The 22,506-nt window shown below is 36.2% G+C and overlaps 1 protein-coding gene across 1 annotated transcript; it reads left to right on the top strand.

Annotated features, from left to right (window-relative positions):
- Nucleotides 1–13,506: 13,506 nt before the first annotated feature.
- LOC110791116 (DEAD-box ATP-dependent RNA helicase 40) lies at nt 13,507–22,273 on the top strand. The gene is made up of 8 exons (XM_021995873.2): nt 13,507–13,731; nt 14,509–15,785; nt 17,165–17,392; nt 18,491–18,559; nt 19,010–19,279; nt 19,412–19,762; nt 20,372–20,649; nt 20,836–22,273. Exons 2-8 carry the CDS (start codon nt 14,529–14,531, stop codon nt 21,896–21,898), a joined length of 3,516 nt encoding a protein of 1,171 aa, XP_021851565.1. The 5' UTR covers nt 13,507–13,731; nt 14,509–14,528; the 3' UTR covers nt 21,899–22,273.
- The last annotated feature ends 233 nt before the right edge of the window (nt 22,274–22,506 follow it).

Genomic DNA, 22,506 nt, shown 5'->3' with positions numbered 1-22,506 from the left:
CATAATCGCCCTTCTTTTTATGTATTTTATAAATATAATTTCACAATATCAAATTATATTTATAATCATTTTGTTATTTGAATAAAATAATGTATTTAAATATCATATATTGAGGAGCATTTAATTATTTCTATTTAAAATGATTTTGGGCTTGTTTGGTAATTGACTTTTGTTGGCTTTTTCATGGGCTTTTGCCTTTTGGCTTTTTCATGTGGTCAAACAGCCAATATAGATGTTTGGTAAGTAGGCTTTCTCCTTGGCTAACCCAAAAGCTAGAAAGAGTAGCTTTTTACATTGGTTGTTGGCTTTTTATTTTACTAAGTACATTTTATGAAACAGCTAGTACTCAGCAACCAACTTTACCAAACACATTTTTAAAAAATCTACAGTCAAACATCCAACATAAAAAGCCAACACAAACAACCAGTCAAACTAGCCAAGTAAAATAGCCACAAACCAACAACCAATGCCAAACAGGGCCTTTAAATAGAGAAGCGAAGTATTTCAAATATTTAATTAAATATTCAAGCACGGTGGAAATCTATACTAATATATTAAAAGGCGTTGTGGAAAATGTATATGTGTCACGTAGTACTCTCCTCACGCCACATCATCCATTCACAAAGTATTATGTAATGGACAACCAAAAAGCAATATAACAAGGTTCGAACAACAGACCTCAAGTGTGGATGATAATTCCCATTACCATCTTAACCAACCACCAATTGTGGTTTATCTATTCACATTAATGTATAAATAAATGTTCACATGAAGTCTAAAACAAATAAATTTTTATGTGACTTTTAAAGTTCTATGGACTATTATGAAAAGAAAAAAAATTAAAGCATTATGACGACCATGAAGAAACATGATGTCATAAGTCTCATAAGAATAAATTATAGGATTGCCTTACATAGCTGCATATATACCTAATTTATTGTTTATTAATTTAACGCACTTAGTTCCACGATAAAACAAATTATACAAAATTGTAAGATGATATGATTGAAAACTTACTTGCCATGATAAATGACTTAGCGTGTCTGTGTAATTGACGAACTTAACGGATACTTTTCATTCTATATAATACAAGTATTTTGGTCAAATATTTAGCTCAAGAAAAATCTAAAACTTTAGTTATTCAATGTAGCAACCGGGGCATCGCCCGGGCCACACACTAGTTTATTCTATTATTTCATGATTGAGTTGAATATATATTAAAACTTAGTTCAATAATCATTTGTTTTTCAAGCCTATTGTATCAAAGCTTATGAGGTTCGGCTTTTGTTTCATTGTAAAACCCAACCTGAAATTATAAAAGAGGGAGCCCAAAATTCATTACACCTTTTGAGCAAGTTATCATAAAACACAAAAGCCTAAACCTATTTTCTCTCCTTTATTTGTCCCTCCTTCCCAGCGGCCTCCCTTCCCCTCTCTATCGGCCCTCCTTTTTGTCTCATATCCTCCTGCATTTTCGTAAACCACCACCGTAACCACCACCACCACCGACGACCATAATAGCAATCGTCGACAGAAACACAATGCCTCCTTCCGTCTTGCCGCTTTCGGTCTCTCCTAGCCTTTGTGTGTGTGGTCTTTCCTCATGTCATCTCTTTTTTCTCTTAAAATTTTCACGGTTACTATCAATTATTATTATTTTTACTATTATTATAATGTATTAATTATAATTAAAAATCATATTTGTTATTTAAGTATGTAACTCGGACGAATAACTACAAAAGGAGGGGTTGTAGTGGGATATTATAGCACTTATTTTACAGAACTTAAAACAAAAAGTCTATAAGGAACACAATCCAAGAGATATTTTTACGAGGAAAACTTTCAGGGCCCAACAGAAAATTTAAAACTTCGGCCACAAGGGGTTTTGACAGTCTTCACTAAAAAGAAAACACTAGTTACAACTTACTTAGACTAGGGTCCCAACTTGATTTCCCATAGAAACTCAAGTTCCTAACAAAAAGTTTCTAAAACCGTTGCTCACACTTCTCCTAAAGTACTATTTTCTCTATTTTGAATTTGGACTTTACTTCAAGTCATGCTTGGTATTGAATGTTGGAAAGTGTGTAATGGAAACACATAAGAAGAGGAAAGGGTATGTTAACTATTATCATTATTAGTTGTTTGGTATATCGTAGGAAAGGAATCGCTTATGTACAATTCCCTTACTTGATATTTGGTAAGTAATGAGGAAAGAAACCTAGTAGCAATCATTAGCCAAAAAGTATAACCAGAGACACTTCAAAGATAGTGGCAGACATCATTTATCATCTTCATGTTCATGGCTAATCAAGAATATGATGAATCTGATGAACCATCATATCGGACTACCCAAGCATTGTCCTCTTTTATACAAGAATGAAAATCTTTGAGAATTATTCATGGGATGTCATTTTCCCCATTATAATTCCCACAAACAACACCATGTCCCCATTAAATTTCCCACAAAAACTAATTATAATTTTACACAAGCATAAAAGCATCTTCAGTTTTTATCCAAAACACTTGTGAGCATTTCATCAAACATGTCGCATGTGAAAATTGGAGAGCACAATTCAAAATTTGAAATCACAAATTCTACAATTTAGGGCACTAAAACTTACAGCACAGGTTCGATAGTTTAAAGTACAAAATCAAAATTTTAACACAATCCCAAAATCGAAAGCATAAATTCGACAACTTAAGGCACAAAATCAACAAGTAAGAGCATAAATTCAAATTTTTAAAGCACGAGATTAAAAAACTTAAAGAAAAAAAAAATCAAAAATAACGAAAGAAGAGAAAACTTAGAGTAATGAATCGTCTGGAACTTGTGAAAGACGACTAAAATTCAATTGACAAAGAGAAACCAAAAATAGAAGGAGAAAGAGGGGGTCGTGCGTTTTGTTGTAAGAGCAAGGAAACGTAATTGTTACCTCTAGGTTTTGACCATAAAGAAAGTGGAGGAAAGGTTACCTCCGGGTAATGGTAATTGTTACTCTATACCACTAACCAAACATCCAGTAACAATGTTACCTGAGTCCGTTTCCAATCCCAAAAAAATCCATACCAAACATCCCCTAAGTCTTATTACAACACACTCCAAACTCACTCAAGTTCTCTCCAAACCCAAAATACATATTAAAGTATTAACTCTAGTATAAAGAAATTCTAAAGTATATAGGGAACTCAAAACATCTTAAGGGGAAATGAATCAACAAAAGACTCGAAAATGACTTTTGTGAATATGCAGCTTAAGTCATATGTTTTTCAAGTCTAAAGTGGCTCCTTTTTATAGAGATCACTTGGTAAGCTTATCCGAAATCCACGAGCCAACTACTCTTAGTGCTTCCTATAATATAGGCATTTTCTTACTGAATTCCCCATGATCATAACGAGTTAAGTTTCGGCCATAGATAGCAAGTCAAAGAATACAAAGTGCTTCCTATTTTTCACCACTTAAATATATATTTATTAAAAGTGTTTTCCAAAGAATACTTAACTTACCAACGGTAAATTTTAGACATTTATCGATCTACCAGAAAACCAATTTTAATTAGTAATAATTCTACAAAATTAGGTTTTAAGAATTAGAAATAAGATAAGTGAAGTATAATAAATATTATCTACTTTTAAAAGTAAAAATGAAAAAAAAAATATTTTGACTCTTTTTCCACTTTTCTAGACTAAGTTCCATTTAGCAATATAACACACTTTATACTTACATAAGTTCTTAAAAAGAATAAAACATTAAATACAGATTCTCTTCAAGTCTTGATGTTCCCTTGGATTGTTCCTACTCTGGATCAATCTTGAATGAGTTCCTTAATTCTCAGTAAGTGTAGCATGATATTTTATTTTCTTAGCTTCAAGTTACCTTTTAAGCTTAGTATGTCCATAATGTTCTTAACTTTTAACTCCGTTGAACTAGCTCTTCACATTTTCCTGTGAAGTCAATGTATAGGACATGCACATCATAAACTTGAGTTTCTCGTAAGTACAGTTTGTTTGTCGTCATCAAAACCTCAGGGAACAACAAAGTATATACCTCATAAAAATCAAGTTGACATGTTAATGTATAAATGATTTTTTTGTGCATAGAAATTAGGGGTTTGAATATTTTAAAAGCTAAAACCTATTAGGGTTTATGCTAGGTTTATTATGGATTACTTGAAATTCAAGTTTATTGTTTTAAATTATTTAAAAAAGGTTATGATATTTTAATTGCAACTGGTATTTTTATGGACTCGCATTTTAATTTATTTCCATTGGCTTGTAAGAAGAGAATTCTCCCAAGGTGATTTATTAGGATCCTAAGGTGGATTAAGTATCATTTATACAAGGTACTCATTGTCTATGAAATTTGGACACAATAGCATGATAGAGATGAAAAAGACTTATAAACATCATGCTAGTAATACTAATTCATGCACGCTCTTGTGATTACATGTGGTTTATTTATGTCGTCACACGTTGGATGTTACGTGTTATTTTTTCTTAATGCAACATGCAAGGGGTGATTGGAAAATATTCTCGTGATTTATTATATGTTGTATGAATTGTTGATGCATCACGTAAAGTGTTTAAAGTGAATAAGGGTGATATATATATGTTATATCTTTAATTATTGCAACATGTAAAGAGATTTTCAGCGTATATATTAAGCTCACAAGTTTATTGTTAAGTATAATTAATTTTTTAATTATTCCATGTACGGAGTAGTTGTTCATTGAGGTTGGGCTTGTAAATCAAGCAAATTGGAACTAATTGTTTATTTATTCCATGGGGATTATTCATTAAGTTTTCCTTATTAATTAAGCAAGTGGAATGAATTATACCATGAAGTTGTTCTTACCCTTCATGGTACTTTTAGTTAACTTCATTCAGTTAATGGTTAATGGAATTAAAAAGGAAGAGTATATCTTATTATTCTTTGATCGCAAAGTCGCTAAAGGATAAAATGGATCTTTTGTGGTTTATTTTTGAACTGGTTGTGTGATTGGTTTGATATGTATTTGATGTGACCTTAATTGGTATTCATCTATTGATCACGTAAAGTGAAACATGATGGATAATAAGCTCTAGACAAATACATGTTAGTGTCATAAACATTAGTACGTGGTTGGGAGTACGAGGTGGTAGCTCATGGCTTTACTAGAACGTACTAATCAACATTTCCTATTCGGTTTGAGATCTCAGTTAAGTTATGGTTTAGAGCCGCGCCCATTGCCATGTCTCCGCAGTTGGACACCTAAGATTGGAAAACCCCTTTGTAGTTAATATATTTATATAAGAATGAAAGTCTGGAGTGTCAAGTGACCAGTGTGAACTGTGAAGTATTAAGTGCCAAGTGTCAAGTGGTGAAGTATCATGTGTATTACTGAATCATGAGAAATTGTCTTACATGTGGATTATATATATATATATATATTATTTGAGTGATCATGTTAGGTTGTTAGTTTTCATAGCTTGATTGTACTCATCTTTCAGTTGATTCCACGTTTTTATATGTTTGTTGGTCATGGATATCTCCATTGATCATTTGAATACCCATCTTTATAATAGTATTGTTTGGTAAGCAGTTACACTAACTAGTCAATAGTGGAGTGGTATTTGTAGGCTTGGGAGATCATTTTGCATTCAAGGATCATGAGTGTCTATTACTTATATTCTTTTATTTTCTTTGGAATTATTTTAGAGTACTTGGTTCTGGATTTCAACTATTTGGTTTTGAACAACGTTTGAATTTATGTTGGATTTTAATTAAGGATTCAAATAAAGGTTCACTTTGATTTTAGGGTCTTTAATATATGGTTCTAGGTTGTAAGGCTAGTCTTACTCTAATAAAGGCTGACACTATTTATTTCTGCTGCAATATTTTCACATGTCGATAATATCGGTAATTCTCTAGAGTTTTTATCAAAGGAAAAATGAAATTTAAATAGAGAGAATTATCGGGGTGTTACATGTTTATTCCTTAGTGAATGAGCTTTGCCCGAGTTTGTTTGCGAGCTGTTTATGAATATATCAGCTCAATTACACCCTTATCTAGTACGGGTAACCATTCTCACTAACTATTTGATTACAAATTCATTACAAGTAGGCATGGTGAACGGGCGAGTCATTTGCGGATCATAGGAAACATAAGCGGGTCAGGGCCAGGGTCAGATCTAAAAGATAATAGGGTCATTCGCAGGTCAGTCTTATGATAACACTATTTTATGTATGACATAGTCAATACACTCAAAATAATTTAACAACATTAAAACAAGTAAAAACGACGAATATCTAAATGATGATTCGGAAATTATCAAGAACCTCTAGCTTCGATCAAGTATGATGTGTTACCATAATCGCATTATTCACAGGGATATATTCAGAATAACACGACTAGTTGACAATTGTTGTAAACCTTCAGAGAAAGCAACGAGGAAACTCGAGTGAATGTTCATATTACTATACCCGAAACTCTATAACAAGAAGTACATTAATGACAAAAAAAATCATGTGTAGAGAAGTACATTTTCGTAAGCTCATTATATAAGCTCCTGCTCAAACTAGCTTGGCACAAAAATGTTTGAACTAGCAGAAAATATACGAAGTATTATGCTTCAGAGCATAAAAGTACATAACTTGCAATCTGCTAGAATAGCAACACAATTCCATAAGCTCATAATTATATAAGCTTCCACAAGGATAAATGTTAAACATTAGGACTTTAGCCTTATATAAGTAAATAAGAACTGTAACGCCCCCACCTCTAATTCAAGTAATTAAGCAGCGGGATTAACCTAATTCGGTCGTGACCATCACTGCCGTAACTCCCTCTTGGGAATTACAAGGCAAACATCGTAATTTCAACTTTAAAAATCACCACAATATTATAATTGTCTTTTTAATTCCTTAAATAAAGTAACTTACATAACTTACTCAAAGTCTTTACTTAAACTATTACAACTCAAACATTTAACTATGTGAATTTTACTAAAGTGAAATCCTCGCCCCTACTCGTTTCCGTCATCCCCAACAGTACGTAAAACAGAAAATAAAACAGTGAGCCGAAGACTCAGTAACGTACTATTCAAGAAGCGTAAATTCATTTCAACCCATTTTAGTTGATAAAAAAGGGGGAATAAAATAGGGTTAAACATTTAATAAAACATTATACTAATTCCTTTATAACTTTTTTATTAACATGCTAGTTGTTGGCAAGTATGACATGATGGAACGTCTTCCACGATGGGTCGGTGCCCATAAAACATAAGAGCAGGTGCTCAACATGGGTGGGCTAGTGCTCATAGGTACATGCATGACCGAGAAACCGTACCCTATAAACATATACTGCCAAACGAACTAGGTCTTTCACTTTCATTTATCATGTTGCATTTAATTTTAATTTCTTAGCCTTTGTACTTCAGCTGAAGTAAGAGATAATTCATTTAGATCATAAGATCAAATAAAACATCATTTCTTTCATGGTTTGTCATAAACATCATATTATAAAGAAATAATTCAATCAAACCATATTTCATTCCCGCAATTCATAAAACATGTCAAAACATTCATAAATTCAATCATAATGTCATGATTTCATAATCTCATTTAGAAGGGGATTTTGGGTACTAGCAATAGTCGTTACCTCAATTTCGTGCTTTGCTGAGCTAAGCTAAGCTTTATCCTTGGTTCGTTCCTCCTGACTCCGAGTCCGATTTCTTTCAAAATATTGTTTTATTCAATTAGAATTAAAACGTTAAATACCTTAAAACCAATATTTTCTAAATAATATTTTTACATTATAATTTCATAAAATAGATTTACATGAAATATTATTAAATTTAATTTTAAGTCAATCTAGTAACTTATTTTAGTAGGAATTATATAATAAAATATACTCTCTTCCTGTAAAAAAATTAGTAATTATTAATAGTCATTTATATAAACAAATGTTGAAATACTTATCAAAATTATTCATTTATGAACAACATGAATAATAAGTTTGAAAATCTGAAAATAGAAAATAGGAATAAAAAAACTTACCAAAACCCAAATAGTTGTAATTGGGCCAACCCCTTTTTGTTTTAGGTTTAATGGAGCCAAAGTTCCAAAGTGGAATTTGGTTTCCTGACTTGCTAGAAGTCGTCCAAAAAGAGGAGAGCAAGCAGTAGGGCACAAAGGAGGAAGGAGAAAAGGGAGGAAGGAAGAAGAGCAACGACTTGGCCTGGGTGGCGCGGCATCAGGAAGGAAGAAGGAGGGATGAGCGTCGCAGCACGACAACACGGTGGTGCTGGTGGCTGGGTGCGAAGGAACGCAAAGGCAACGGAGGTGAGTGAATGTGTTACGAGTCTGTTCTGGGAGGAGGTAACAACAGCTCGACGACGACGAAGGTGGAGGAGAGCGATGGATTCAGGAAGTGGAGAGGGTGGCTGGGCGGTGGTGGCGCTGCACTGGAGGTGCGCTAGAGGAGATGGGAAGGCAACAGATTGCGGAAAGGAGAGAGAAAATAAGGGGTTTTGGGTCGAATCTCGTCGGAAATGGAAGCGACGATTCTGGGAGCAGTGAGGAGTAATGGTGGTGGCGGCAGGCAATGATGGAGGTGGCTATTTGTGGTTTGTGTTTAAGGAGGCTAGCGATAATGGTGGTTTTCCATTATTGGAATGTAGAGAAAAGAAGGAAGAAGAATACTCAATTAGTAATTGTCATTGAAATTGATTTTGGTGTGATTAATTTTAGAATAATGTTGCTCTATTTATAGAGAAATTAAAGCTCACATGATATCATACATTAGCTCATGGTGGAAGTAAAGTAAAGAAGAAGGAGAAGATCTTAGAGACCAAGGAATGCATATAGACTGAATTTAGGGAAGAACAAAACGAGGGATTGCCTGACAAGCTCCATTTTTGCCAAGTATATTGGATGCCTGGCTCATACCATACGATAGAGAGGAAAAAAAGAAGTGATTTTTTGTTAGCGGTGGTGTTAGGGCTAGTTTTGTAATTGTGAAATTTTCAGAAATCTTATTGTTATTTTTGGATATTGAATCATGAAATAATGGCTTTAAGTAGAAACAAACTTCTATAATAATTATTTTATAAAGTACTTAATAAAATAAATTTAGTTTTCGAATAAACATTTTTGTTAATAAGAACGTTTTAAAATAATAAAATCTTTTATAAATTACAAAATAGAATTTAAAACATTGATAAGCTCGTAAATATGAAATTAAATTATAAATTCCGAAGAAAATTATTATATCGTCAAAAAATATTTAAATAAAACTTTCATTAATCAAATTAAAGTTTGAATTTAAAATTTAAAACGACTTTAAGCTAATAAAAATTATTAAGCATAATAAATCGAGTTTTAAAAGTTCGGGGTATTATAAGAATTAAAATAAATAAATCTTAATATAGAAAATTAAGAAGCATATTATACCTAGAAAAAGGGGTTTCCATCATCATCATCATCTTCTTCTTCTTCTTCTCTTCTTCTATGAGAATCTCTTATTCAAATTCAAGATTAAACTCCTCTTGATCCTTAATGGAATCTCCACGATGCCAATCTTGCAAACAAATCAAAACTTGAATTGTTGTTTTCGACTTTAAGGAACTAAGAGAAGCCGGAAAGACTTTTTTTCACAAAAACTAAAGGCGAACTCCGAAGCTATGGTATTCACGAGAATAGTTAACAAATCTCATGCCATCTACGAAACACATGATATCTCACAAAACTTTGATTAGGATATCCAATTTTGAGTTGAGATCAAGAGCATCACCTTGTATAAGTACCGAAAAAATGGTCATAGTCATCAAAGTAGTTCTTACTTCCTCAAGTATTAGAATGAGAAAGAGAGACTATATATTGTAGGTGAACTACTAGCATATGTAATGTGTAATCTATAAACAAATATGTCATACTAGTTAACATCAAATTCAATCGTCTTAATTAAAGCCTCATCACTACCAAACAACTTACCAAAGCAATATTCAACAAATTTCACCTTATACCTTGGATCAAGAATGGCGGCACAAGACAAGTTCAAGTTGTATTCGGTCCAATACTTGTCAAATTTTATAAGCATTGGTTGCACCATTTCCTTTAAAAATTCATAAGGACCATTGGCGGCCTCAAACAAATGACAATGCATCATCCACACACCTTTGAAATACAAGTTAGAAGTAGGATATTTCACAGCGGAAAACATACAAGTACCTTCGTAAAATAACTCCAAAAAGTTGCGAATCACAACCCTTGCTTGCTTTCAAGATAAAGCGAAGTTTAAGCCACTAACTGTTTCCCACTCATCCTCTAAAGGATTATATGCCTTAAATAGTGCATGATCTGAACTCAAGTGAAGAATGACTTCTTTAAAATAAAGGGCAGTTTCAAGCATTTTATGTAATCCCTTAGCTTTGTTTTAAAATGATTCAATATACTACTTATACCACCAAGGTGCACCGTTCTTTTAGGGAGCCCATATGCTAAGAAACTCCACGATTAATAATTCTTGGTTGGAGTAGTCTTAGGATGGGTGACCTCCTGGGAAACTTTTCAAGGTGCTCATGAGTGAGTACAAAATGCGTTAGGAGAACGTGTGGTGGTCCGTGGGGCCAGTTGTTGGTCCAACATGCTCATTTCGTGACAATCGACTCCATCCTAATTAAGGGTTGGGGTGTTACGAATTTACAAATGGGGGTCCAAAAAATTTTTATTTGCTTTATAATTTTATAATATTTGCTCCTTTTAGGGGTCATTATAAACGCCATAAAAAAATCAATGGAGGATTTAGGAACGTTAATTTTTGGGTTTCATAATAATAAAACTCAATATCTAGTCCAAATTGCAAAAATAGCTTCACGCTATTTCAATAAAAAATGAAAAAAAAAGTTTGAGTGTGGACGAAAAGTTTTCATACTTTGAAGGAGATTTAAGTTATTAAAACGGTTGCTGAACAAATATCATACAACGACATTAATAATAAATGGAACATCATTCTCAACGTTTATGGGGCGTTATGCTATTATATAATCAGGCCTTTAAAAAGTTCAAAAAAACATGCAACTACAAGTCTATAAAAATGGAGTGTAAAAATACATTACTAATATATCTTATGGCAGTTACAAAAACATTTTGAAGAAAAAAATAGCACGACAAGTTTTTTGTGTTTTGTAAAAGAAAAAATATGAATTATTGTACAAGAAAGTAAAAAATAAAGTGATGAATGAAAAAGAAGGACCAGAAAAGGGAAATTAGAAGAAAAAAACCATGGAAAATTTAGAGGATCAACAAAGGACAAGTACGTAAAAGACAAAAAAATTGGAAAAAAAACTTTTAGTTAGATTCGAACTGGAGATTGATCAATCAACTACTAATCTATAGGTATATTTCATTGTATATATTGTAAGTTGATTTTAGATATCTTATTTATTTCAAATGTAATTAATTACTTCAATATCAATTTAACAGTTTTTGTTCAAAAAAATGGGGCTCCCTTTGGACCCCTTCAGGACCATATAGGTATGCCTTTGTTGACATCACCCCCATGAGAAGATTTAGTGGTCATCTTTGTCAATGCACGAAAATTGTCTAATATTTCACTAATGCAAGACAATCCTCTTTGCACAATAAGATTGATAATATGTGCACAACATTGTACATGAAACAAAGTCTCACAATCAAGTAACCCTCTTTTAGGAACCAATTGTTAATTTCTTCAAGGTGGACACCATCACATCGTTATAAGTAGCATTGTCAACCGTGTTGGAAGGAATTTTATCATCCAACTTCCATTGATTAAGAAACATACATATCCCGTTTGCAATACACATTTCATCATACGGAGGAGCTAAGACCCTAAACCTAAAGAATTCTTTTTTGGAGTTCCCAAGTATCGTCAACAAAGTGAGTTGTGACACAAATATAATGTTGTCTAGCATGATATGATTTCCAATTGTCGATTGTTAAACAAATTCGACCAGAAACTTTTGACAACCTATCTTTCATTTTACCACTCTCTAAGACATACTAGGACAATGCATATCTTTTGGCAGTGGCACAGCCAAATAAGATATGTTTAGGATTAGAAGTTGTCACCATTCGGTTAAATCCTTTTTCTTCACTGTTGTAATGAATGAGCTCCTTCAAAAATAAATTTTAGAATATATCTGCGAAGCTCATTCATATCAAACACAAACGCCTCATTACTATCATCCTCATTTCTAAGTTTATTAGGTCTTTGTACACATATATCTAAGTGACACTTCAAATGAGAAGTCTCACTATCACGTACGATGTGCAGACAATTGTAAACCACAATGCATATAATTTGCAATTCTCTCAGCTTGAGCATTTCTTCCTTCAATAGGTCTTTCCGCACTTTGGACCGTTTCTTCCTCTTACCTTGGAGAATTACATACTTTGTAAACCTATCGTCATGTGGTGCAACATTATTTTTCATATCACCTACAATTTGACAGTACTAACTCAATAACCCAACACTTTCATAACATTAAATCTAAATGCTGGAAAATGGTTACAAAAAGATACGAAAAAGCCGTTGCTCTTATGGTAATTTAGAGAACAGAACCTTAATGGTCTTATGTGTTATATGATACAATAGGAAAAAAATTCAATATGCTAGGTCGGAAAATGGTGAAAGATTACCGAAAAAACAACCAATTCAAATATTAATATGAAACTTTTTGAAAATATACAACCAATTCAAATATTCGTGTGAAAGATTACCGAAAGAACAAATAATTACTGATGTGCTTCAACTGAAAATTCAGCTAATTTTTCACTTCCAAAACTTACCCAAAACTGCAAAATCTTGCCATGAAGCTAGACATTTATCAATGATTATTTCAAATTACATCTTATTATAGTTTTTCGACCCTCAAATTACATCTTATTATAGCAAATCCACCAACATCGACCCACAAAAATTATTTGCCCAGGAAATAAAAGCTTAAGAATTTGAAAATTAATTGGATTAGAATAGCTAATAATATGGCATACCCAATTGCGATCGAGGAAGAGGAGCGAAAGAAAGAGGTGAAGATGGAGATCGAAGAAGGAAGCGCCAAGAGTTTGCGAGCCTCCACGGGTTGAGGATCGCCGACAGAAAGACGATGGAGGACGGTGGATGGGTGGTGAATGAGGAGAGAGAAAGTTGAGATACTTATTGTGAGAAGAGAGAAAGCAAAAGAGTTGTTTATTTACTTGACCATGTGTTTGACCCTTATATTTTCGTTCAAAGTTATTGAGCTTTTAAAAATACCCTGTAAAAACTCCATAAGCAAATACCCTGTAAGAGCCATGTCCAATAAAAAGATGAAGAGTCAAAACCTTTTCAAATTGGCCCGACCTTTATACCCATACATACTACCCTGTCCAATGACCCAAGGCCTAGTTTAAGTCATGAATCCGTGTCGACATTCAAAGCCCACCTCAGAAAGCCCACCCCACAAAGGCCACACGACCCCTCCCTTATTTGCATCTAGACTCGTATATTTTCTCTCTCCTCTTCCATCATCTCCGATATCTGTTGCTCTTCTCCATATTAAAAGCCCTAGACCCCAACATCTTCTATGGCCGTGAAACAGCGGCTTTTCACCCATCACTAACAACTCCTCCTGTATCCGTGCGTACAACTGTATGCTATATTTCACACGGATTTTCTTCATCTAATCTTCTTCTTGTCCTTGGTCGTCTTTTTCCAGATTCTTTCTTACTTCCGTAAGTATTTAGTTTTTAGTTTTCATTTTCATTTATTGGGTTTGATTAATTTTGTCGGTTTTCATATATATATATATATATATATTTGATTGATTACTGGTTCTAGAATATATATTAGCAGAAATTATGATGAAAAAGGGTTATTGTGAAGTATTTTACCTTTTGATTTGTTGTTATAGCTTTAAAAAATTGAAATTATTATAGAATTTGGTTGGGAACATTTGATTCGCAACTTAAAACAAAATTCTTTTTGGGATTTTAGTGATGATACAGTATAATTTAGCTTGGTGGTTTTTTTTTCCCGCCGATTCAAGTTGTGTTATTGATTAGATAAGATATTTGGTTGATTGTCGAGATTGGGTAGAGCTATTGTTGGCTGAATGAGCTCTGTTGCTAGCTTAAATCTGATTTCAAGGTTGAAATTCGGTGATTTTTTCACCTTAAAGTACCGGTGTTGGATCCGCGGCACTTGATTTAGGACAGTAACATGGAAAAGTTTAATTAAATGGCTAGAGTCTGACATTAAGGCATGTACCCAAAATCTGACACAAGTAGTAACATGGCTTTATTTGTGAAATAAAGCAAAGTAGAGTTAAATTGATGTAACATATTGCCTTCATCAACTTGCTTTGTATGGTCTTGTTCATACTGTAAAACTACTGATGACAATGATGCAGTTGTTGCTTACTTGCATTATTAAGAGAGGGTTAGAGAGTTTCTTTGGAATTCATGTTTGTGATTTATTTTATTTTATTTGTATGTTTAAATCTTGTGTAGTCAACTATAAGTAGTGGAAGATGGCAAATGTGGAAGCAGCTTCAGCAGCTGCTGGTCCAAGGTATGCACCAGATGATCCAACCCTTCCGAATCCTTGGAAAGGGTTGATTGATGGGAGTTCAGGCCTTACATATTACTGGAATCCGGAGACAAACATCACTCAGTATGAAAAGCCAGGCAGTGCACCTCCATCAGTGCCATCTGCTGTATCTCATGTGGACACTGCATCCCAACCAACTGTGCAGCAAGGGCCACATCATGGACAAACTGCTGATGCTTCTCAGTATCAACAGCAATACATGAATCAGTTATCTCAGCAGCAAGGACAGTTTCAGGCTCTATCTGGACAAGTGGCTCAGCAACAAGGACTGTATCAGGGTCCCCCTACTGGACAAATGGCTCAGCAGCAGCAGCAGCAGCAGCAGCAGCAGCAGCAGCAATATGCACATTATGGACAAGGATTGCCTCAAAGAGGCTCACAAATAGGTCAAACACCAGTGCAACAGGGACAGACAACACATCAGCAGCACTATGGGTCGCAAATGACGCAGCAAAGTGGTCAGCAGATGCTTCCACAGCAAGGGTCACAGCCGGTGCAACATCCCGTCCAGCATAGTTCTCAACAGTTAGGGTCGCAACCAATGCATCAAGGCCCAATGGTAGGACAATCACAGGGGCATCATTTTATGCCTCAACAAATGCATTATAATGCTTACCAACAACCACCAATGCTTCCACAGGGGCAGCAAAATGCACAACCTCACCCTCAGCTTATGCCACATGGACCTCAGTTCTCATATGAACAAGATCATAGAAATGTGATACCTCAGCAGCAAAATGATTCCGATTTTTCAAAGGTCAAGCAAGCTGGGACTTCCATGTCTCAAGTTGAGCCAAGTGGTCGTGCATCTGGTCATGCTCCAACATCTGTCAATGCTTCCAACCATGGATTGCAGGCCAGTCCTCTCTCTGGTCAATCACAACCCGTTGCTTCCTCAATGCACATGCATCAGCCTCCACCAAATGTTAAACTGCAAGAGAGTCGAAATGATATTGCCAACCCGCCGCATGCTTCCACTTATCAAAATCAAATGGGTCAATCCATGATGAATAGTCAGCAACGTGGCCTATCTCCCGTTGGAAGAAATATGGGTTTTGATGAAACCCAGCAAATACGATCTGGGCAAGGATACCCCTTCAACGGTAACAAGGAAGCACCAATGATGGCTCCTCACCACCCTAATATTGCTGCGCTACCTAAGGCGAGGAATCAGCAGGTAATTTATTGTCTGTGTGGAAATGTTATTTACTGTTTATTGATACCTTTGCCATCTATTTTATTGTTGAGGATTATTTGTCTGAATAAATAGTTCTTAAGCTGTGATACTTGGACTTGTCACTCGACCCAGCCATACCCGTGCCAACGCGTCTTGATCCAAGAGCGGACACAAAATATGAGTTGGACCTGAAGATTTAAAAATGGAAACTGCTTCTCGGTTTCTGTTTCACCAACTAAGGAACCATGATGTTCTTGATTTAAAAATAATCTTCAATTTTATCCATCTGTTAATTGGACCTCTGACTTGCATAGGAATGGGATCGAACCTTAGGGCTTTTTGTGGTATAAGGTATTTTCCTTTGGGAGGGTTGGGGGGTTGGATTGTTTCGTGAAGAACTGAAGATCCTGGCTAGAAAGAAATGGTCACAGTTTCTGTTACAGATACTTTATGGTCGGGGTTGTATGAGTAGATTTTTTATCTTGATAATGATGCCAAATGCCTTTTAGAATACAATGACATTATGGGAATCGTGTGCTCTGCTGATGTTCCTTTTGTTGGCAGGACTATATTTTACCTCATCATCCCTTTTACATTTGAAATTATAAGATAGATGCTTACCATTCAGTAAGATTAGTCTAGGTCTTCTATTAGATTTTCAGTTTTTCACCTTGCAATTTGTAATGTGTGAGTGGGAGTGGAATAGTGGATAGGGCTCAAGTGTGCTTGTTTGTAGGAAGGAGAGAGAATGTCTTTATTGGGTTTTTTTTTATCAGGAAGCCCACTGAAACAAGTAGACAAGACAATGAAATTTATCATTTGATCTTTTGATCCAACTTGTAGAAGTTGTCTGATGGTCAATATCTCAACTTTGTTTGAATTGGAGAAAACCTTCTATTCATCATGTATTATTTCTTTTAGTAATGAAGATAAGAGTATATGAAAGTATCTTGACTTCGGGTCATGTACGGTCCTGCAAGATGATCTCTTGGCCCTCGGGGTTGACCCCGAGGTGGAGCCCGACGTCCAAGTTAGTGTATAAACAATATATATATTCTGAGGGTATAAACATTGAATATTTTGAGGGTGTTTAAGGGAGAGAGTATATAGAAGACGGGTCCTCTCTGGTGAGGGTTTGACTGCCCTCCTTTTTACCTCCAAGGAAGGTATTTATAGTAGTAGTATTGGGCCTTGAAAGTGTAGGTGGGCACTTTTGGCCATATGAGGCTCTTTATTGTCCAAATATGATCTTAGATTTATGTGGGCTGTGGTTACTTTAGGCCAAAATAGGTAGGTTCATTTTGGCACCCAAACACATACCATTGACAGATAATTGAACTTTGTTTTTTAAAACTGATCTATGTTCATTGTCTTTGTAGGACTCGAGGATGGGTGCTTTCCCTCATCAAAACGCGCCACCTGCCCATGATGGTTTGAATTCAGTAGCTGCTCATGGGATGCATAGCATGCATAATCATGCAAATGTTGATCTACCTATCTCTAACCAACATTATATGAGGCCATCTCCTGTAATGCCTGGTTCTTCAGATGTTATGAATATTTCTTCAGTTGAGGCTTACCGACTGCAACATGAAGTTACTGCCACGGTACGCAATTTTTGGTTCTATTTTGGCATACAAGAACTTGTTTTATGTATATTAATCCTTATGTTGCTCACCCCTTTCATAATCCATGTGTGTTTACTGCTTAGTTTGGTACCATACCCTACCTGGCAATGTCAGGAACCTCTTTAGGGGCAATAGAGTAATGTTGTTTTTGTGCGTATAAGTTCTGTATTTCATGTAATACTTAGTTTGTGACATTTTCAGCCATTGATTGGGTTGGTGAGTGTGGCTTAGTTTAATAAGTCTTGTTCTTCTTTCACCAACTAGTCCTACCCTGGTGAGTTGTAGCTTCTTGGGATACCTGTGTCAATGTGACACAAATATCAATTGGACTTTTTATCCGCCACTTGTTATATAATTGGAACAGCAGCCTGTGTATGAAGCCACGTAAATATCAAGGTCATGTTTTCTGTTTCCGGAACTTGAAAACTCAAAGAGAAACTTTCTCCTCTAAATCTGAATGACCAGCAAGTTTTCCTTTTCTCTCTCAAAGTTTTAAGAGTAAAATATGGCCTTATCTTTCTTTGATATCTTAAAATAAACCAAAATATTAAATAACTTTGTTGCCTTTATCAATGTTTTCTGTGAATAAAATTGTCCTCAAATTTCGATACTCCCTATTCCTCTTCTATGTCGTAGCCCTGGCTTTTCACATCCTTCTTATCTCTCTTATGTGTGCTAATTTTCAAGTGAGTCAATTACAGTTGGTCTGTGCTACTGTTTGTGTCCTCTTTTTGGCTACATTGTCACCAACAGTGTTCCCTACATTTGTAAATACTATTTTCAGTTATGTTTAACTAACTTTTCTTATAGTCTTCATTAAGGTGTCAGAAACTAGAATTTGTTTAAAGTGAGTTTGTTGGTCTCCTCAAAATGAGAAAAAAATTGGCCGTCGTACACAATACAACCAGTTATACTATATAAACTGCTCTTTCAGGAACAGTGTCTATTCCAGTCTTTCAATCTAGTTAGAGATAAGATTGCATACATGTGGGCAAATGAATTTATAAAGTTTGTCTTTTAGAAACAGTTGCTTCTAGTCTTTGTGATATTTGTTGCCTTTTGTTTGTGTGTGAACAGGGAGAGAACGTTCCTGCCCCATTTATGACCTTTGAAGCCACCGGTTTTCCCCCAGAAATACTAAGAGAGGTATGGATGACATTGGGCCCAAGTGATAATATGCTTAAATTTTAAAGCTTAAATATGAGATGGTGTATGTCCCCTTCCAATATCCGACTTTTTTAGTTATACTAATTTAACTGAAAAGTTTCTTGTCGCAGGTGCGATATTTGCTCCGGTGGGGAGCATATGTCGTACGCTGCACTGCTATGCGCACACTTTACATGCAACAAGTATTCCTTTGAAGGCTGCACAAATGGACTTTGGAGCCTTCATCCATCACTCCTCATGTGACTGGGATTTTCTTGCTTGTTGGCCCTACCTTATAAGTCTTAATTGCCTCCTATTGTTGCTTCGAGTTGCTTAAGTAAGCAACCGCATATTAGCTAACCTTCTCTTTCCCCGTTAGTTTAGTGTTATATGTGAACATTCAATGGCTGGTGGATCTTTGATTGATCATGCTGTATTGTCTTGTGTCAGATACAATCTGCTGGTTTTTCTTCACCAACACCAATTCAAGCACAAACATGGCCTATTGCACTACAAAACAAAGATATAGTTGCGATTGCTAAGACCGGTTCAGGGAAAACGTTGGGATATTTGATGCCTGCTTTCATGCATCTAAGGCAACGGCGGAATAATTCGAGGATTGGTCCGACAGTCTTAGTCTTGGCCCCAACTCGTGAACTTGCTACACAAATTCTAGACGAGGCCAATAAATTTGGAAGATCTTCCAGGATTTCCTGCACGGTGAGCGTTTCATATTAATATGAATTGATGCTTATTGCCTTGCCTTTTCTTTGACCATTAGTTACTTATTGTTTTTTTTTGAGCTGTTTGAATAACTTTTTTTCTATGCAAATGTTCATCTTCGTCTTTCAGTGCTTATATGGAGGAGCTCCAAAAGGTCCTCAGCTTGAAGAATTACGCCATGGAGCTGATGTCGTTGTGGCAACTCCTGGTCGTCTCAATGACATTCTTGAGACGAGGAATATTGATCTTCGTCAAGTTTCTCTGCTTGTTCTTGATGAGGCAGACCGTATGCTTGACATGGGTTTTGAGCCTCAAATTCGCAAGATTGTGAATGAAATGCCTCCTCATAGGCAAACTCTCATGTACACAGCAACTTGGCCAAAAGAAGTCAGGAAAATAGCTGGGGATTTACTACGCAATCCTGTGCAGGTGAACATTGGCAATGTTGATGAACTTGCTGCAAACAAGTCTATCACACAGGTATTCACATCACATTCTTTTGAGACTAGTTATGGTTTTGGGCAAGCTGGAACATGTTTATGATGCTTCAATAAGTGCCTTAGTGAATGCAATTTGTTGTAGGGAACCTTAATTTCGAACCTGAATGTCTGTTGCATGCCGTACTTCCCGTCTGATGGGCTACGAATTAGCATGCATATTTGTTGACACCTTAAAAATGGGTAGTGCAATTACATTCGATGAAGACATTTGTGGATAGCACATTTGCTTTCATAGTACTAAAAGCTACTATTACATTTACCCGCGACATTATTTCAGTTGTACTTCTTGGATTATTGGGACTGCTTGATTGCTTGGTACTGGCAACATTAAATGAAAGTTACTGCTTGGAAACATCAGAAGCTTTCACGGTTATTACAGTCTCAACTCTCAACTCTTAAGTTAACACTGACGTAAGAGTTAACTCAATTAAGAGACAGTTGCTGTGGATTACTTGTTTCTGGTTTTATAGATCTGCTTTTACACATTCTGGTTATTTTTTATGGATGCAGAGTATTCTCTGCTATCGAGATTTTTAGTTGACCTTGTTTCCTTAACTCAAGATATTTTGTATTAAATATGAAACTGCAGTATGTCGAAATCGTACCCCACATGGAGAAGCAAAGACGCTTGGAGCAGATTCTTAGAGCCGAAGAGAGGGGCGCTAAAGTTATTGTTTTCTGTTCTACAAAGAAGATGTGTAATGATCTTACACGTAGTATTGGCCGTACCTTCCCTGCTGCTGCAATTCATGGGGACAAGTCTCAGGTTGAGAGAGACTTTGTGTTGAATCAATTCCGCTCTGGGAAATCACCAATTTTAATTGCAACTGATGTTGCTGCCAGAGGCCTTGATGTAAAGGACATTAGGTAAAGACTTAATATGCTTCATGTTGTCTCTGGAACATTCTTTACTGCGATGATAAGCTTAGCAAATGGATGGGAAATAGTGGAATCTTACCTGAATTTTCAACTAACATTTCTGTCCTGTTACCATGTCAATATGTTCTATATATAAGTTATTTTCATTTCCCTTCCTAAGGACTTTGTTTACAGGGTGGTGATAAATTATGATTTTCCTACTGGCATTGAAGACTATGTACACCGAATCGGTAGGACTGGTAGGGCAGGGGCAACAGGAGTTGCTTATACCTTCTTTTCTGAACAGGATTGGAAGCATGCTGGTGATCTGGTTAAAGTGCTTGAAGGGGCTAACCAGCAAGTCCCTCCACAAGTGAGAGAAATGGCTCTCCGCGGGGGTCCTGCTTTCAATAAAGATCGAAATGGTATGAATAGGTTTGAAGCTGCCCCTGGCCCTGCCTTTTCTGGCGGTGGACGCTGGGATTCCGGTGGGCGGGGTGGAGGCATGAGAGATGGTGGTCGCGGTGGCATGAGAGACAGAGATGACAATGGAGGTCGTGGTGGTTTTGGCGGATTTCGTGGTGGTGGCATGAGAAATGATGGTTTTGGAGGGCGTGGTATGAGAGAGAGAGATGATTTTGGACGTGGTGGACGAGGTGATTTTGGTGGTCGTGGAAATAGGGGAGAGCGAGGAGGATTTGGTGGGCCCAGTGGTGGCTATGGAGGTCGGTCCAGGGATGATTATGGGTCCAATGATAGGTCCAACAATAGAGATGGTGGATTTGGACGTGGCCGTGGTAGGGGGCGTTTTGATAATAACAGGAGAGATGTGACACCGAGGAGTAGAGGAAGGAGTTACAGTCCCAGCCCTGATAAGGTTCGTACTTGGGGAGGTTATAGCAGAAGTGTGAGCCGTAGCCGTTCTCGGAGTAGAAGTCGAAGCTGGAGCCGAAGCCGAAGTCCCCGACGGAGCTACAGTCGGAGTTACAGCCGTAGTCGGAGTCGTGGTCGTAGCCGGAGTCGCAGCAATGAGAGGCCTGTGAAGCGGGAACGTCGTCCATCTGGATTTGATAAGCTGCCGGACCCGGAAAATCATGAGCAGAAGGACTCAGCAGCAACTACAATTGGCACTCCTGCAGAAATTACGAATAGCAATTCTATTCCTGTATATGATGCTGGGGCGAAGTTAGAGGTGAAAGAAGAGCCACCTGTTTTTTCAGGTGTGGTCAATCAATCTGATCCATCAGCAACAGGGTGAACTCTAGAGCTTTTTTTACTTAAACTCTCAAGGAAAACCCCCTAAATACAACTCTGTTCAATGTTAAGAAAACAAAGATGTGAGTGGGGAGGAAATCGATGATGCATTTCACGGTTCTTTCACCAACATCTTGGAGAAGATTCAAACCTTTTTTGGTTGAACTGCCAATTTATATTGAGACTTGCACAATGATTTATTTTGAACAGCAGCCTGGTATTTCACATCTCAGCTTATTACATGATTAAGACTCCGAGCTATTATGTATTTTCTTCTGTAGATGTAGCGTAATCATTGTTATTTCGCCTTATCTTAGTATTTGTTAGAAGATTTTTTTCGTGCTTCTAGCCCAAGTATGAAGCTAGCAGTTAAAATTCAGACCTACTGGTATTTTGAAGCACTGTAACTCGGCTTTATTAGTAGTAAAAATGAGTGTATGTTCTTGACATAATCCTAGGAAGATAAATACCCTTTAGGGGGCCTTTGGTTCACCAAAGGGAAAGGGAAAGGGAAAGGGAAAGGGAAAGAGAAAGACCGGAAAGGAAAACCCTCAATTTTTATAAGTTTGTATTACTCCCTTCGTCCCAGATTAGTTGTTACACTTTCCTTTG

Source organism: Spinacia oleracea, chromosome 3 (genome assembly GCF_020520425.1).
Source record: "Spinacia oleracea cultivar Varoflay chromosome 3, BTI_SOV_V1, whole genome shotgun sequence".
Classification (NCBI taxonomy): domain Eukaryota; kingdom Viridiplantae; phylum Streptophyta; class Magnoliopsida; order Caryophyllales; family Amaranthaceae; genus Spinacia; species Spinacia oleracea.
This window is presented reverse-complemented; position numbering and strand designations above follow the sequence as displayed.

Bases quoted from the DNA above. Each gene is read 5' to 3' on its own strand.
- LOC110791116 (XM_021995873.2), top strand. From the start codon at position 14,529: ATGGCAAATGTGGAAGCAGCTTCAGCAGCTGCTGGTCCAAGGTATGCA. The intron at 19,763-20,371 runs GTATTCACATCA...ATGAAACTGCAG, and splicing joins CAAACAAGTCTATCACACAG to TATGTCGAAATCGTACCCCA. The intron at 20,650-20,835 runs GTAAAGACTTAA...CTTTGTTTACAG, and splicing joins CTTGATGTAAAGGACATTAG to GGTGGTGATAAATTATGATT.